Source organism: Bos javanicus, chromosome 2 (assembly GCF_032452875.1).
Source record: "Bos javanicus breed banteng chromosome 2, ARS-OSU_banteng_1.0, whole genome shotgun sequence".
NCBI classification, from domain to species: domain Eukaryota; kingdom Metazoa; phylum Chordata; class Mammalia; order Artiodactyla; family Bovidae; genus Bos; species Bos javanicus.
Genome location: NC_083869.1, coordinates 14,440,519 through 14,458,875, shown reverse-complemented (window position 1 = coordinate 14,458,875; position 18,357 = coordinate 14,440,519). Strand labels below are relative to the sequence as shown.

Genomic DNA, 18,357 nt, shown 5'->3' with positions numbered 1-18,357 from the left:
CAGTGTTCTTGCCTGGAGAATCCCAGGGACGGGGGAGCCTGTGGGCTGCCGTCTATGGGGTCACACAGAGTCGGATACGACTGAAGAGACTTAGCAGCAGTAGCAGCAGTATTTTGTTTGCTCAAAACCACATATAAAGTCAATAAGGTTTTAATTTCTATGTAAAGAGATCTTTTCCTAAACTTCATCTTATTAAAGAAAAGACTGACATTTGCATGTACAGCAACAATGCTTTTTAGCACCATCACATTCAAGACAGCAGAGCAGCCTTGCTTTGTGTCCTTTTGTGTTACCAAATTTTCAGTCTAGAAGCTGAGTGGCACTGAAATAGTCCTTTATAGCTTTTCTTTCTTTTTTCACAAAATGAAAATTATGGAAGGGAATACGTAGCATCATCAGAATTTACACAGCTTACTTCTTTTGTTTTAGTTAAGACTATTGGGAGAAACCACATTGAAAAAAAATTGCTTAAGTTTGTTCAAACTGTCTTTTAATATTATTTAATAAAGATTATCCAGAAAGGATATTTTTTATTTCTATAATAGCAACAATAAAAATATATTTATTAATCAGTAACTTGTCGGTTCCACTTTCCAAAAGAAAACCAAGATGTCTTAAATAAATATAAGAAACTCTTCCACTGATTTGTGCAAAAATAGAATCAACATGATACCCTAATGTGTAGAAATAGGAGTAGGTTTCTAACCAGGACTGAAAGAAACATGGTTCCTCCACAGCATCCTGTGAAAAGCATGGGATAATCATGTCCCTTAATTTTTACATTGTTAGCTCACAAGCAAATTTCATTCCTAGATTATACTGTAGTAACTTCTCCCCACAAGATGCCTGAACAAAGCCATAATTTAATGACTATATCATTATATTGGGGGTCAATATAAGAAATATAAGAAAATATTCTGCATCTTTTATAAAATCACTAAGGGAAATACTAACCCTTTTGACTCAATGTGTCTTATGTTAAAAATCCATAAGACATTACTCAGTTCCTATGTAAATGCTATCTTTTTTTAAGATAATAAAAGCCAAATAAATTTTCATGTTTTCCTTGTTCATCTTCACTTCTCAGATGCTCAGAATTAAAATATTGTATTTACTTACATAGAGATTAGGCTTTCTTGATAAAGTATCTTCCCATTTTATTACAGAGACTTTGTTACTGTATTTCCATGTTCCCATTTTAAAATTCACATTCAAAAAACTAAGATCATGGCATCTGGTTTCACTACTTCATGGCAAATAGATGGGGAAACAATGGGAACAGTGACAGACTTTATTTTCTCGGGCTCCAAAATCACTGCAGATGTCAACTGCAGCCACGAAATTAAAAAACACTTGCTCCTTGAAAGAAAAGCTATAAAAAACCTAGACAGCATATTAAAAAGCAGAGACATTACTTTGCCAACAAAGGTCCCTACAGACAAAGCTATGGTTTTTCCAGTAGTTATGTACAGATCTGAGAGTTGGATCATGAAGAAGGCACCAAAGAATTGATGCTTTTGAACTGTGGTGTTGGAGAAGACTCTTGAGAGTCCTTTGGACAGCAAGGAGATCAAACCAGTCAATCCTAAAGGAAATCAGTCCTGAATATTCATTGGAAGGATTGATGCTGAAACTGAAGCTCCAATACTTTGGCCACCAGATGCAAAGAGCCAACTCCTTGGAAAAGACCCTGAGGCTGGGAAAGATTGAAGGCAGGAGGAGAAGGGGATGACAAAGGACGAGATGGTTGGTTGGCATCACTGACTCAATGGACATGAGTTTGAGCAAGCTCTGGTAGATGATGAAGAATAGGAAAGTCTGGTGTGCTATAGTCCATGGGGTCACAAAGAATCGGACACTACTGAGCTACTGAAAACAACAATCTAGTTTTTGTCTTAAATGACCTTAAATAATTTTTAGATATAGCAAACAGTTATAATAAAAAATTATCCTTATCCTCTATATCAGTTGAAAGATTTCAGAGCAGCCTATCAGAAAAATACTAACATTACTTGCTCCACTAAGATAGGTATAATTATTTTAATCTTGCAGAACAAGGAAACAATTAAATCACAATATAAAAGGCCCAGGCAAAGAGGAACTAAAGAGCTTTTTGATGAAAGTGAAAGAGGAGAGTGAAAAAGCTGGCTTAAAACTCAGCATTCAAAAAACTAAAATCATGGCATCCAGTCCCACCTCTTCATGGCAAATAGATGGGGAAACAATAAAAATAGTGAGTGACTTTATTTTCTTGGGCTCCAAAATCAGTGCAGATGATGACTGCAATCATGCAATTAAAAGACACTTGCTCCTTGGAAAAAAAGCTCTGACCAACCTAGACGCATATTAAAAGGCAGGGACATTACTTTGCCAACAAATGTCCGTCTAGTCAAAGCTATGCTTTTTCGATTAGCCATGTTGGATCATAAAGAAAGCTGAGTGCCGAAGAATTGATGCTTTTTTTACTGTGGTGTTGGAGAAGACTCTTAAGAGTCCTTTGGGCTGCAAGGAGATCAAACCAGTCCATCCTAAAGGAAATCAATCCTAAATATTCATTGGAAGGACTGATACTGAAGCTGAAGCTCCAATATTTCAGCCCCCTGATGCAAAGAACTTACTCATTGGAAAAAAACCCTGATGCTGGGAAAGATTGAAGGCAGGAGGAGAAGGGGACAACATAGAATGAGATGGTTGGATGGCATCACCGACTCAGTGGACATGAGTTTTAGCAAGCTCCGGGAGTTGGTGATGGACAGGGAAGCCTGGTGTACTGCAGTCTATGGGGTGGCAAAGAGTCAGACACAACTGAGCAACTGAACTGAACTGAAAAGGCCCAGAAAATAATTACTTTCAGTAATGATATTTAGTTGTTTTTTTTTTTTTAAGAAACAGTTTTTCCTATTTTTTGAATCATTACTAAAAATTGGAGGTACAGGGATAATGGAAGTTTGATGGGCAAGGAGATAAGTGATCAGGAATAAGAAACTTTAAAAATTAAGTAACTTTAAATCTGTGTAACTTCATGGCACAAAAGGCAGTATTATGTAGCAAAGAGAATACACAATTTGGGTCTTGGATCACAGGTTAACCAATCACTAGCTGTGTGACCTCTGGAAAGCTAATGTCAATTATCTGTAAAATAAGGATAATCATACACTTTTTATGAAATAAGTGATATAAACACCTAGTGTAACATTATTATAAATACTCAATATAGGAAAGCTGTTATTTTTTAAATGCTTGTTTATTTATTTTTGGCTGTTCTGAGTCTTCGTTGCTGTGTTCAGGCTTTCTCTAGTTGCAGTGACAAGGAACTACTCTTTAGCAGCTCCCAATCACTGCAACTAGAAAAACTGCAGTGTGCCGGCTTCTCATCATGGTGGCTTCTCTTGTTAGGGGGAATTGACTCAAGGGTGCACGGGCTCAGTAATTCTGGCCCATGGCCTTAGTTGCCACAAGGCATGTGGGATCCTTCCAGAGCAGGGATCATACCAGTGTCTTTTGCATTGGCAGAAGTTCTCAAACACTGGAGTAGCAGGGAAGTCCCAGAAAGTCATTATTCTTAATATTAACATTACTGTTCTCATTATTCTGCAGCCAATACCATTGGCTCCAATTCTGACATTCTTCAAGGCTCTCTGGGTTCAGTGAGAACTCTAATGTTTCTTAAACTTGGAGCAGGTTTGAGAAATGAATATCCCTGTATATTTTCATTATATATAAAGAAAGAGAAGGAAGAGGATTACTCTTCTAAGAAGAAGGAGAAACCACTTCATTATCATTTTCTAACTCTATACTTGGGAATAGGGTATTAGGATGAAACCTTAGAAAATTAGTGTGGAAAAGTAGGATGACTCATTCTGGAGAATGAATGTGGGAGAAACTGTAATACAGTGGTCTCACATATGAGTAAATAGTCAATATATTATAAGTTGCTGAAAAAGAACAATGGATTTCCTGTTCTCCTGTAAGTGGTAAAAGTTCAACTGGAAATAGGGAAGATTATTTTTGGAAGGTTTTATATTACAGTTGCAAAATATAATTCAAAAACTTAAAAAAAAAACTATCATATGCCAGACATTGTGGTGGACAAGAGACTATTCAGTGGAGAATAAGAAAACTATGTGTTGCTTTCACAGGGTTTATTTAGTGGTAAAGAGGGATAATAAATAAGAAATAATACATGAGTAAGAACAGCACTAAATGCTATGAGGTAAATCACTCACTGGTTGGGATAGAGAAAGTGATGAACAGTATACAGAGTAACCAGGAAAGGCCTTTGGAAAGATAGAAATGGCTAGTCAGAGTGAAGTTTGGGGAAAATCATTTCTGATAGAGGAAAGAGCAGAATTACTGGTCCCAAGGGAAGAAAGTTCAGTTCAGTCACTCATCATGTCTGACTTTTTGTGGCCTCATGGACTGCAGCACACCAGGCTTCCCTGCCCATCACCAACTCCCGAAGCTCGCTCAAACTCATCATATCCATCAAGTCGGTCATGCCATCAAACCATCTCATCCTCTGTCGTCCCCTGCTCCTCCTGCCTTTGATCTTTCCCAGCATCAGGGTCTTTTCCAATGAGTCAGTTCTTTACATCAGGTGGCCAAAGTATTGGATATTCATGGAGTTGAAATCACACTAGTGTAGCTATTCAGTAAAGGGTGATAGTAGCATTGGTTGAGTCTAGAAGGTAAGGGGGCCTAGTCATGCAGGCCATGATACAGAAGTCGCCTTTCATACCAGGTGAAGTGGTACATCCAGTGAAATGGTAAAGGCAATCAGATAATTTTAAGCTTAAGAATGACAGGACTGAATTTACATTTTAAAAGTCACTGTGGAAAGTGACTTGCTGAGAGAAGGCAAGTGAGGAAGAGGGGAGCCTAGCTGACAGTTATTGTCAAGTTTCGGATGGCAGGTGACAAAAGCTTAGATTGGGGTTTCTGGAGAGGAGATGAGAAAGTGAGTAAGTTTGGTGTAAATTACACTGGTGTAAGCAAATTGCTTGGACTTCCCGAGGGGTTGATTCTTGGAAGGGGCTACTTGGGAGAAGACTCAAGAAGCCTTTCTAACTTTCAAGATTGAAGATGATTATTTTTGAAAATTCTAGATAAACATATCCTTTTGTTTACATACTTACTAATGGAAATTCAAAAGTAATAGAAAATATTTCATTCCTATGTGTTTTAGTACTTTGATTTCTTTAAGACTACTTACTAATTTATTTTTTTTCTACTTACTAATTTAGTTACCTTAAGTACGTTTTGATATTTCTGTGTAGCAAATGAAAAAAATGAAAGTTAAACCTATCAATATATTTCACAGAATTTGTTTTGATTTTCTACTTAATGAGAATGGAAATTTAGTTTGTTTATTTTTATAATTTGAATTTATTTTTCAGTTTGCCAAATTCTATATTTTCTTAAACAAAAAGGCAAAATATACATTTCTTCAATAAAGCAAACAAATACTCTTTTATCTCTGATTCTTTCACTGAGTTTCTGAACTACTATTTAGATGTTTTCAAACTGATATTAAGCAAAATCAACTGTCATACACTTACCTAACTTGTTTTAAAAAATAGGAGTATTATTATAAAAATTATTTCTCTCCAGCCCTACTTGTCTGTTTCAGATTTCAGGTCCCACTTGGGAGAGTTGGGAGCAGTTTACACACCAGGTGTTGGAGGTCTCATCTCACCTAACTAATCATGCTCCTTATGCTTATTATGAAGGTTCTTCATCAAAGGCAATTAGATATGCTTAAAAAATACACAAAGTCATTTGAATAATAATAATTTGGGTAATAAAGGCATAAACCAAGATCCTAGATGCTTTATTTCTTATGGTTGTAATACATCTTTAAATCACATCGAATCCTTCTTGCAATGCTTGTCATTTAGATTTTTAGAAACCCAAGAGGGCTTCGCGTTGTTCCTTTAGCAGAAGATGAAAGTTTAGGAAGTTTATTAGAGGTAATGACTAGAGATGTCTGAAGATAAAAAATAATGTGGTCTCCTTTAAATTTAATTTTAAATACATTGATAAAAAATTTCTCTGTTCCTTAATTTTGCTTTGATAACATTAAAATAAACTTTTTTATTTATAACTTAATGTATAATTATTTTTAGGTCTAAGTAAGTATAAGTCTAAGTAACTTTTAAGAACTAGTTCTCAACATCGTCAGATTCAGTTCAGTTCAGTTTAGTCCAGTTGCTCAGTCATGTCTGACTCTTTGCGACCCCATGAATTGCAGCATGCCAGGCATCCCTGTCCATCACCAACTCTGGGAGTTCACTCAAACACGTCCATCGAGTTGGTGATGCCATCCAGCCATCTCATCCTCTGTTATCCCCTTTTCCTCCTGCCCACAATCCCTCCCAGCATCAGAGTCTTTTCCAATGAGTCAACTCTTCGCATGAGGTGGCCAAAGTACTGGCTATAAGATGTTTATTTCAAGTCTTTTTATAGTTCTAGTTCTGAAACATCTTATTTCCAGACAGAAAAATAAGCTATGTTATTAAGGGCTAAATAATATAAAATCCTGTCATATTAACATGTATTTCACATTAGAAACTCTAGTGATTTGACTTGCTGCTTCTAAGGGCCATCAAGTGACAGAAATGCTTCAGTGACAGAAAAGTTAAAAAGCTCTTTAAGGAGACTGGACATGAGAGAACTTTACTCTAAGGTAATAAGAGGATGGCCTTTTCACTTAAGTGGAGAAAGGCCTGCTTGATTTTGTTATGTAGTGTAGAACTTATTTTATGAGGCGCTAGATTTTATTTGGGTAATGTTAGGTTTATAGCATATGAATGTATTACAATTATTTTTAAACAGTTATTCATAAAGATTCATTTGAGAATAGCCATTCAAAAGTCTATACTTTATTTAAGTCTTTATATTAATTTAAAATAAATAAAAATAAATCCCGGACAAGATATTTTTTGTTATAGGGTAAATTCCCTCATAAAGTCCTAAATCTGCTTATTCCAGGTATACTTATGATTACAGTTTTCCTCAATAAGTAAACTATAGGACTCTCATAATATTGATTATTAAGTATATTTGCTGCCTTTTAAATTTTTTCTTAATATATCAACAAGTTCACTTACCTTTCCACAAAAATTCCAGCTTGAACAACATGCACAATGCTCCGAAATCTTGGTTTTTCCTCAGATTTCTTTTTCATCATCCCCATTTTCCGTGTAAAGGTAGAAGCCAACCAGTCCCGGACTTCTGATGGGACGGAATCCGACTGAATGTCACTGAGCTCATCATCGGTGTCCAGCAGTCTCCTACAAAAAATTTATAGTGATTAAACCCATTTATGATAGAACTCCCCAGAAAGCAGGCATAGAAAGAACACACCTCAACATAATAAAAGTCATATATGACAAATCCACAGCAAACATTATCCTTAATGGTGAAAAATTGAAAGCATTTTCTCTAAAATCAGGACAAGACGAGGGTGCCCACTCTCATCACTACTATTCAACATAGTTTTGGAAGTCCTAGCCACAGCAATCAGAAGGAAAAGAAATAAGAGGAATCCAGATTGGAAAAGAAGAAGTAAAACTCTCACTGTTTGCAAATGACATGATCCTCTACATAGAAAACCCTAAAGATACCACCAGAAAATTACTAGAGCTAATCAATGAATATAGTAAAGTTGCAGGACATAAAATTAATACACAGAAATCCCTTGCATTCCTATACACTAACAATGAAAAACGGAAAGAGAAATTGAGGAAACAATCCCATTCACCATTGCAATGAAAATAATAAAATACTTAGGAATAAACTTACCTAAAAAAAGACCTATATATGGAAAACTATAAAACACTGATGAAAGAAATCAAAGATGACACAAATAGATGGAGAAATATACCATGTTCATGGATTAGAAGACTCAATATTGTGAAAATGAGTATACTACTCAAAGCAATCTATAGATTCAATTCAATCCCCATCAAGCTACCAATGGTTTTTTTCACAGAACTAGAACAAATAATTTCAAAATTTGTATGGAAACACAAGAAACCTCAAATAGCCAAAGCAATCTTGAGAAAGAAGAATGGAACTGGAGGAATCAACCTTCCTGACTTCAGACTATACTATAAAGCTACAGTCATCAAGACAGTATGGTACTGGCACAAAGACAGATATATAGATCAATGAAACAAAATAGAAAGTCCAGAGATAAATCCATGCACCTATGGATACCTTATCTTTGACAAAAGAAGCAAAAATATACAATGAAGAAAAGACAATCTCTGTAACAAGTGTACTGGGAAAACTGGTCAAGCACATGTAAAAGAATGAAACTAGAACATTTTCTAACACCATACACAAAAATAAACTCAAAAAGGATTAAAGATCTAAATGTAACACCAGGAACTATAACACTCTTAGAGGAAAACACAGGCAGAACACTCTCTGACATAAATCACAGAAACATCCTCTATGACCCACCTCCCAAAATAATGGAAGTAAAAACAAAAATAAACAAATGGGACCTAATTAAACTTAAAAGCTTTTGCACAATGAAGGAAAATATGAGCAAGGTGAAAAGGCATCCTTCAGAATGGAAGAAAATAATAGCAAATGAAACAACTGACAAAGAATTAAATTCCAAAATATATAAGCAGCTCATGCACCTCAATACCAGAAAAAAGAACAACCCAATCTAAAAGTGGGCCAAAGAACAAATCAGACAAATCTCCAAGAAGACATACAGATGGCTAATGAACACATGAAAAGATGCTCAACGTCACTCATTATTAGAGAAATGCAAATCAAAGCCACAGTGAGATATCATGTCACTCAGGTCAGAATGACTGCCCTCAAAAAGTCTTCAAACAGTAAATGTTGGAAAGGGTGTGGAGAAAAGGGAACCCTCTGACACTGTTGGTGGGAATGCAAACTAGTACAGCCACTATGGAGAACAGTGTGGAGATTCCGTAAAAAACTGGAAATAGAGCTGCCATACGACCCAGCAATCCCACTGCTGGGCGTACACACGGAGGAATTGAATTGAAAGAGACACGTGTACCCCAGTGTTCATTGCAATCCCATTGCTGGGCGTACACACGGAGGAATTGAATTGAAAGAGACACGTGTACCCCAATGTTCATTGCAGCAATGTTTACAATAGCTAGGACTTGGAAGCAACCTAGATGTCCATCGGCAGATGAATGAATAAGGAAGTAGTGGTACATTTACACAATGGAGTATTATTTAGCTATACAAAGGACTGTATTTGAGTCAGTTCTAATGAGGTGGATGAAACTGGAGACTGTTATACAAAATGAAGTAAGTCAGAAAGAGAAACACAAATACAGTATATTAACACATATATATGGAATTTAGAAAGGCAGTAAAAGATGACCCTATATGCAAGGCAACAAAAGAGAGACAGATGTAAATAACAGAATTTTGGACTCTGTGGGAGAAGGCGAGGGTGGGATGATTTCACAGAATAGCACTGAAACATGTATATTACCATATGTGAAATAGATAACCAGTGCAAGTTTGATGCATGAAACAGGGCACTCAAAGCCGATGCTCTGGGAAAACCCAGAGGGATGGGTTGGGGAGGGAGGTGGGAAGGGGGTTTAGAATGGGGAGACACATGTGTACCTGTGGCTGATTCATGTTGCTGTATGTCAAAAACAATCACAATACTGTAAAGTAATTATCCTCCAATTAAAGTTAATTAACATAAAAATGTATAGTGATTAAACTTTAGGAAAAAGTAAAGAAAAACTAATAACAAAGCAAGCAGAGAAATAGGATTTGAAGTATAGCAAGTCACTCTCTGATCATCTTTTAATATGAGCTTTATCAAAAAATCACTAGGTTAATATTGGGAAAGCTCTGAGTTTCTCAAATTGGTCATCTTTTGAGGGCAAAGACTTGAACAGTTGAGAAGCTTCCCAAACATTTAAGTACAGTGACATCAGTCTGGAGATACTGATTATTAATATCATCAATATATTATTCCAATAATGAATAAAACTAAAATAGGGAAGGGGCTTCCCTGGTGGCTCAGCGGCAAAGAATCCATCTGCCGATGCAGAAGACATGAGTTTGATCCCTGATCCAGGAAGATCCCCTGGAGAAGGAAATGGAACCCATTCCAATACTCTTGCCTGGGAAATCCCATGGACAGAGGAGCCTGGCGGGCTACAATCCATGGGGTCACAAAGAGTCTGACAGTACTTAGTGACTAAACAACAAAATAAGATATGGAAGAGAGTTCATAAGCAGATGTCTATTAAAGGATATATTGGATGGAAAGAAAAAGGGGAATTGAAGTTATAAAAGCTGTCTTCTATTTAATAAGTTTGTGTATACTGAGCACAGAAAGTATACACTATTTGTGTAGCCCTTGGAGTTCACAGAAGTCATTCACATGTGTTATTTTATTTTATGTGTAGCCCTAAATTTTAGGAAAATAATAACTTACTCTGTGGATATTCATTCTGTTATCAATAGCACAGATGACAAAGTGAAAAAAAGAAAGATGAAAACAAACGGAAAAGCTCATTTTAGGTGACCTAGCCAGTGTCAAGTGGAAAAGTCAGAGCAAATGCTGTCTGTCTTGAGGGTGCAGATCTGATGGGCTTAGAACTGCTGGCTGAGAAAATCAGCTGTGCGAGGGGGAAATGACCAGGAGCTGAAAGTACTGCCCTGCCACTCTCCAGTATAAGCCCCAGATAGACAACATTGATGGCACTGCCCAGTAATAATAACTGCGTTAAGGCTGGGCAGCTCTGGTGATCCAGAACTTCCTAAGGGTCTGAACTGGCAAAACAGTGTGAAAGGCTTAACACAAAATACGCAGAGACTTTAGAGAGCAATTGAACTTTGCCTCCAGGAAGAACGCAGGCGAGCTCTGCCTGTTGTTTGACTATTGTTTCCTTGTGGGTGCACCAATTTACTAACTCAGAGCTATTTTTGGCACACTTCAGCTTTGACCTTTGGGTTCCATTCACTTCGGTAGATTTCTTTTTTTACAGAATGAGGCCTAAGGATTATGAGCCGATGGAGGGAAGGTAGCCAGAGCTGACAGCGTGTGCTAAAGCCTCCGGAACAAGCCACATATCATCTCTAGAGAGCAGGGATCAAGGAAAGGGCACAAAAGCAGGAAGTTCATCGAAAGCACCCGAAACTACCAAAAAGAGGCTCAAAAGATAATATGACTTCCTCTATGTTCCACTGGATTTTATAAATGTTTGGATGACAGTCCTTTGCCAATATTTATTTTTCAAAGTATTAAAAAAGTATGACTGCATTTATGAAATACCTTATGAAAAAATATACACAACTTCAGTGCAGGAGGTACAAAATTACATGTACACACATGAAAATAAAAAAGACATAGTTAGAAGTTAATATTAATACTTACTCTAAATCATATTTAATTCTCATTTGGCTCTTACATTTGGATGATTTTGATTTATACCTAACACATGGACATTGTAATTCAAAGCAAATTGTTTTTTTCCGCTTTTGGTTCATTTAAAATTAGATTCTTCAGTTAATCGCAGCAAGACATTCCACTACATAGTTTGAAAATTTCAGGGCTTATGCCATTTCTATTATTATTGATGCCATTTCTATTATTCCTTATGCAATGATCAAATAAAGCCAAAGAACAGGACAGGTGGAATGGGAATCATTGTGTGTAATCCTATGATGTCGCCACGCTCCAAGAATTCTACTGCTGCCTTGATTTTCAACTACACTGAGTAGAATGACAAATGCACGGTGATGGTTGTCAATTGGTCCTTTGCAAATCTGATGTGGAGGACTTTAGGACTATATGTCCTAAAATCATAAATTATCCATGACAGTTCATCAAACATGATCAAATCAGCTTATGAGAGTTCATATACAGATGTGGTACCCAGGAGTCTAGCAATTCATAGTCATCATGCATGATGTCATTTATTGAGAGGGAAGAACATATAACTTCAGGGGGAAAAAGAGTAATATAGATTAATTAGTGAATATAAAAATAAAGGAACAGAGTGCATAAGGAGAAAAGCATGAAATATTCTAATGTATAAAAAAGCAAATCTCAAAAAAGCAACAAGCAGCTCTGTGACAGTTAATTTTTTATGTTCACACACCTAGCTTATGATGCTGTGCTGTTTGGTCAAACACCAGTCTGGATCTTGTAGTGAAGGTATGTTTTAGATGTGCTTTACATTGAAATCAGTGGACTTTGAGGAAAGCAGACTACCCTCCATAATGTGAGTGGACCTGATCCAATCAAAAGCCTTAAACAATAAGAAGGAATCTTGCTTCCAACTACTGTCAGACTCAACATTTACATCTGCCAGAATTTCCAGCCAGTGTCTGCCTCCTTTAAAGTATAAGTCAGACCATGTGCTTATGTGCTTAGTCATGTTCTACTCTTTGTGACTCTATGGACCATAGCCATGCTCCTCTGTCCATGGAATTCTCCAGGCAAGAATATTGGAGTGGGTTGCCATTTCCTCCTCCAGGGGATCCTCCCAAGCCAGGGATCAAACCCACATCTCCTGAGTCTCCAGAATTGAAAGGCAGATTCTTTACCACTGAGCCACCTGGGAAACCCAACCCAGACCATGCCAATTCATACAGCCCTGTGAAGCACACCACAAGCTACATCTCTGCCTGTATCTCTTAACAATTTCTACCTTATTCATTTTGATTCGGCGGTGCTGGCCTCCTTGCTATAATCCTATCTGCCAAGCTTGCGTCTGCTCAGAATCTTTGCACTTGCTGTTTCCCCTGCTTAGAATCTCTTTCTCAAAATGTGTGGATCATTTCCTCACTGCATTGAGGTAGAAAGTGTTTCCTTAACCACCCCCCTACTCAAATAGTAAACATCTTGATTCTCTTTATCCTGTTATAGAATTCTTAGCACTTACCACTGTTAATGTCATGCCATACTTTTACTAGTTTTTTTATTCAAAATGTTTTATCCAGTAGACTATAAAGACAGAGCAGAGAGTTGGTCTGTTCTTATGCACTGTTGTATCACTGGCATCTACAGCAGTGTATGGCACAGACTGGGGGAGTCAACATCCAGAAATATCTACACGAAACTATTACAAGTGATTACCTTTAGGGAGTGGAGTGAGGATGGAGATAGTATAAGAAGTTTTAGTCTTTTAAAGAGTCCCATATTCTTTGATTGATAAGCACAAAAGCATCCTGAGGGTAGTTCTCTATTATCCATCATCTCTTTATTTATTACCTTTATGTTAATTTGCTCTTGAATGATCTCTTTACAATTTTTGAAGCAAATTATGGGGAAATATTTATTTGACTTGGAAAAAATAAGACATTTTTCTGGATTAAAGACAAGTGTAAGACTGGATACTATAAAAACTCGTAGGGAAAATTCAGGCAGAACACTTTTTGACATAAATCACAGCCATATCTTTTGGGATCCATCTACCAGAGTAGTGGAAACAAGAATAAAAATAAACTAATGGGACCTACTTAAACTTAAAGGCTTTTGCACAGCAAAGGGAACCATAAATGAAATGAAGAGACAACCTACAACGGGAGAAGGTATTTGCAAATGATGTAACTGACAAGGGAACAGTCTCTACTATATGCAAACAGCACATTCAGCTCAAAAACCTAAAGACAATCCAATCAAAAAATGCGTGGAAGATCTAAAAAGGCATTTCTACAAAGACATACAGATGTCCAAAACACACATGAAAAGATGCTCCACATTGCTAATTATTAGAAAAATGCAAATCAAAATTACAATGAGGTATTACTTCACTCTGATCAGAATGGCCATAATTACAAAGACTAAAAATAAATACTAAAGAAAATGTGGAGAACACCTACACTGTTGGTGGGAATGTAAATTGGTGTAGCCACTTAGGATAACAGTATGGAAGTTCCTTAAAAAACTGAAAATAGAACTACAATATGATCCTTCAATCCCACTCCTGGAAGTGTATCTGGATAAATCCGTAATTTGAAAAGATACTGATACATGCACCCCTGTGCTCACTGTAGCACTACTGACAATGGCCGAGACATGGAAGCAATCTAAACGCCCATCAGCAGAAGAAAGGGTAAAGAAGATGTGGTACATTTATACAATGGAGTACTACTCAACATAGGAATGAAATAATGCCATTTGCAGCAACATGGATGGACCTAGAGATTATCATACTAAGTAAGCCAGAAAGAGAGACAAATATCATATGATATCACTTATATGTGGAATCTTTAAAAATGATACAAATGAATTTATATCAAAACAGAAATAGATCCACAGACATGGGGGAAAAAAAAAAAACAACAACTATCATTACCAAAGGGGGAAAAATTGGCGGGAGATAAATTAGGAGTCTGGAATTAACAGATACACATTCAAGCTCATGCTTAGCTGCTCAGTTGTGTCAACCCTTTGCAATCCTCTGGAGCCTGCCAGGCTCCTCTGTTCATGGGATTTCCCAGGCAAGAATACTGAAGTGTGTTACCACGCCCTCCTCCAGAGGATCTTCTCAACCCAGGGATCAAACCACATTTCCTGCATTGGCAGACAATTCTTTACTGTGCCACCTGAGAAGCCCAGAGCGTGGTAAGAAATTCCTAATAAAAACACAAATAAGTTGTGAAAGAAAGTAAAAGTGAAGTCGCTCAATCACGTCCGACTCTTCGCAACCCCATGGACTGCAGCCTACCAGGCTCCTCCATCCATGGGATTTTCCAAGCGAGTACTGGAGTGGGTGAAGATAATTAAGTTTGGATAGAAGAAAGTTTAAAGGTAGGGGGATGAAACTTATATGAATTTTTAAAATAAACAGATACACCTAATGGAGCATATTTCTCCTCTCCTCCCTTATTCATTTTTCCTTTCCCTGGCACCTGCCCTGAACACCCTTTCTTCTGAGCACAACAGCGAGACCTTCAGATTTCATTTGACCATGCTAGATAGAATAAGAAGAAAGCAATGGCACCCCACTCCAGTACTCTTTCCTGGAAAATCCCATGGATGGAGGAGCCTGGAAGGCTGCAGTCCATGGGGTCACGAAGAGTCGGACACGACTGAGCGACTTCACTTTCACTTTCCACTTTCATGCATTGGAGAAGGAAATGGCAACCCACTCCAGTTTTCTTGCCTGGAAAATCCCAGGGATGGGGGAGCCTGGTGGGCTGCCGTCTATGGGGTCACACAGAGTTGGACATGACTGAAGCGACTTAGCAGCAGCAGTAGCAGCATGCTAGATAAGGCATGAATGGAAATTCCAGTATAATATCAAATAGTAATCCTGTAATCCTGGGCTGCTAGAGAGTTATCAGAAATAATTTTTTTATACATTTATCTAAGATGTGAATATATCTAAATAAGACTATCACAGGTCAAACATTTTAGAGTAGTTTGCCCTCATTTCATTTTTGACATACATTTGTTCAAGTAGCTTGTTAAATGAGATCTCAAATAGTATTATGAGTCTTGCTTCCAAAACATCCAACCACTTGACTGCTCTTTATCCTAGGGTTGGATGGCAGGGTGAGCATAAATGTTTATTCCATGAGTGCTCTTAAAAAATGAAAACTTTGTGTTTAAGAAACTTACAACATGAAAACAAAAATCGTTGGTACATTTCCCTTAGGAATTCTTAAAATGCACTATACAGAAAAGAAGGGCCAGGAGTATACATTCAACATGTTAGCACCGTTGACCTCTGAAAAGTGCTTCAGCTGGTGTTTGATGAAACTTTTTTTAGTCCCAGTGGGGTCAATAAAACAAAGTGAGGGGTCCCTAAACATAAGCTGGGGGCCAGTGAGCTGTGAAAACTGACCCTGCCTCCAATCAGCACTCTACTGATCCTTGGGAGCTATTTATACTCCAAATTTTCTCTTGAAATCTGATGACACAATTCCCTAAGGGCTTATATTTTGAACTAGAGAGTTTGTAGGAAAAGGGAATAAAGAAAGAGGCAGCCACGGAAGGAGAGGTCATGGGATTCTGACTCTTAGAATTATATCAGTGAAAACATTTCTGTCCACAGTAGATTCTTGGAAAATAGTTACACTCATGTACCCAAACAGTTATTTCCAGGCATTCAGTGCCCACGCATATACCTATTAAGTATCAAAATTCAAGTGCCAAATGCAATTAGGGGAAACTGATTTAAATTATTCTTATAAAGGACACACTTCAACAAAAAACTAACTCATTCACCTCTTCCTCTAATATTTGCTGGGCCCACAGTAGGAGCACATATCTCTGAATATTTTACCACTAAATATTTAAAGCTATATATCAAGAGAACAAACAGTTACATTTGTTCTATTCTTTTGCCTTTTAATAAGTTTCATAAAAGTCTGACAAGTTGGGTTGGAAACAAGAATTCTCAAGTCCTTGTGTGGCAGGGCTGCACCCGCCTGCCCGCAGCTCAGGCCCTTGCTGTATGAACAGGTAGATACTGTGGTCCCAGTACAATCTCCGTCAATCCACCCAAGCTTGAAAGAGGCTGCTTCTTGGCCATTCTTTAAGGGTGGAGAGGTGTACACACCAGCAGTATCCTGGGCCCCCTCAGGAGAAAAGACCTAAGGAGGAAGCCCATTAAGACTTCGAGACAGGCTAATAGACATTTGGGTAGAGAACTCTGGGGTCTCAGGGTCAGAATATGGTAGAGGGGCACACTGCACCGGGCAGGGAATTCCAAGATGTGAGTATCCAGCAGGGGAAAAGTCATGAGCTCAGTTTCTTCTTGGCCTTGGAGACCTACTAACCCATGGGAAGGAGCAGACCAAAAGATGGCCATCACTGAACATCCTAATGTGGGGGACAGTGTCCAGGGAAGCAGTTCCACTGGCACTGAGCTAAGGGTGGTACTGGCCTCATATTTGGTGAACACCCTCCAAGTGACTCCTTCTGGGATAACTGGGAGAATTAGAAGTTGATCTTTCTACAGTATGGTTATTCTTTGGAGGTAAGTGGTTCCCTCATAAGCAAGTCTATTAGAATTATTTCTTTAGTTAACACATGCATATGCTCTGAGGTGCCTGCAGCCTCTCCACACACCCGTTCTCCACCAAAAAACCCCAAGACTAATTGTCAAGCTTCACACAGACTTCAGAACCATCTGAGGATGGATTTAATGACAATGTCAGCTAACTTTATTGCTTACTTACTATGAACCAGGCAAGGAGCCACGCTTCACTTCATTTAATTCTCAAAACACCACCATAAGGAAGATATTACTATCAGCACTTTACTGATGAATAAATTGAGGTATAGACACCTTAAGTGATTTGCTCAAATCATACAACTAGAGGCATCCATGCCATTTTTTGAGCTCAAGTCTCTCTGATTTCAGGATCTGAGTTTTTAACTGATGAGCTATTCTTTACCTCAAATGTGTGTTTTGTTTACTAAGTGTCCAGACTCCCTTTAAATTCAGACAAAAATATCAGCAATCATTATTCTCTATCCCATTTCTATGTTGAAATTCCAGTTTAAAAATAATTGATCTTAAAAAAATCTTAAAGGACTTTGGTTCACCAGAATTATGATTAGAGGAAGCTTAAATTTGTTTTCCATGACTGGTGTGTTGAATAATTTTCTTAGAGAGAAATATATCTGGATGGTATAATTTCAGGGTACTTTGAAGTGTGATAAATAAATTGAATATCAGGATGGAAAGACGTAATACATTTGAAAAGCCTTGTTGACTTGTTAGGAACCTGTTTCCTGAGTACTAAATACAGTTGAATTAATTTTTCCAGGGCACCACCCATATACATTTATTTATTTATTATTTGCCTTGTTTCAAAAGACTTAAAATGGCAGGCTCACAAATTTATTTCAACAGCTTTTTTTTTATTTGTTTGGTTTTGGTGTTTTGGCAATTTTCTTTTTCTGTCTACCTGACTAGGCCTCTGTGAAAGTTAAGGCCCAAGGCTCTGCACCTCCTCTATACCCACCAAAGGAAGCAGAGTTCCAGGAATGGGAGGGTCATCACCTGGGACAGGAAAGAGAGCCAGGAAATGTTGGGGGAGGCTCTGAGAAGGGGTTAGGATCTCAGAGAGTCAGGATCAAGACTGTATTTAGGGAGTCAGTTGGGAGATGGAAATGAAGGGAACGGGTAAAGCAGAAAACTGCCCTAGGCCTCACTGATGACTTTTGGCTTCCTACCAGGAAGTCCTTTTGGCTCAAAATATCTTCAAAAATATTCCTCTAGGCTCAAAGCCTGACATTCCACTAATTACCAATTTTTTTGATTAGTAAGCATCCTCTGCAGTTAAGAGAAACTGCCTCAGGAGTTGGAATCCTGGCCTCATCATCTATTAGCTGTGTGGTCTTAGAAACCAACAGTCCAT

At 37.7% G+C, this 18,357-nt stretch overlaps 1 protein-coding gene across 10 annotated transcripts in view; it reads right to left on the bottom strand.

Annotated features, from left to right (window-relative positions):
• The window catches only part of PDE1A (phosphodiesterase 1A), a 395,792-nt gene that overhangs the window by 89,426 nt on the left and 288,009 nt on the right, over window positions 1-18,357 (bottom strand). For 9 of the 10 annotated variants that reach the window (XM_061433627.1, XM_061433620.1, XM_061433676.1 and 6 more), the window contains one exon: window positions 7,110-7,292. In XM_061433627.1, coding sequence (XP_061289611.1) covers window positions 7,110-7,292 — 183 coding nt within the window. Of the gene's footprint in view, window positions 1-7,109; window positions 7,293-11,407; window positions 11,594-18,357 lie in introns of those variants that run through there. The other variant, XM_061433666.1, reaches the window with a different exon arrangement.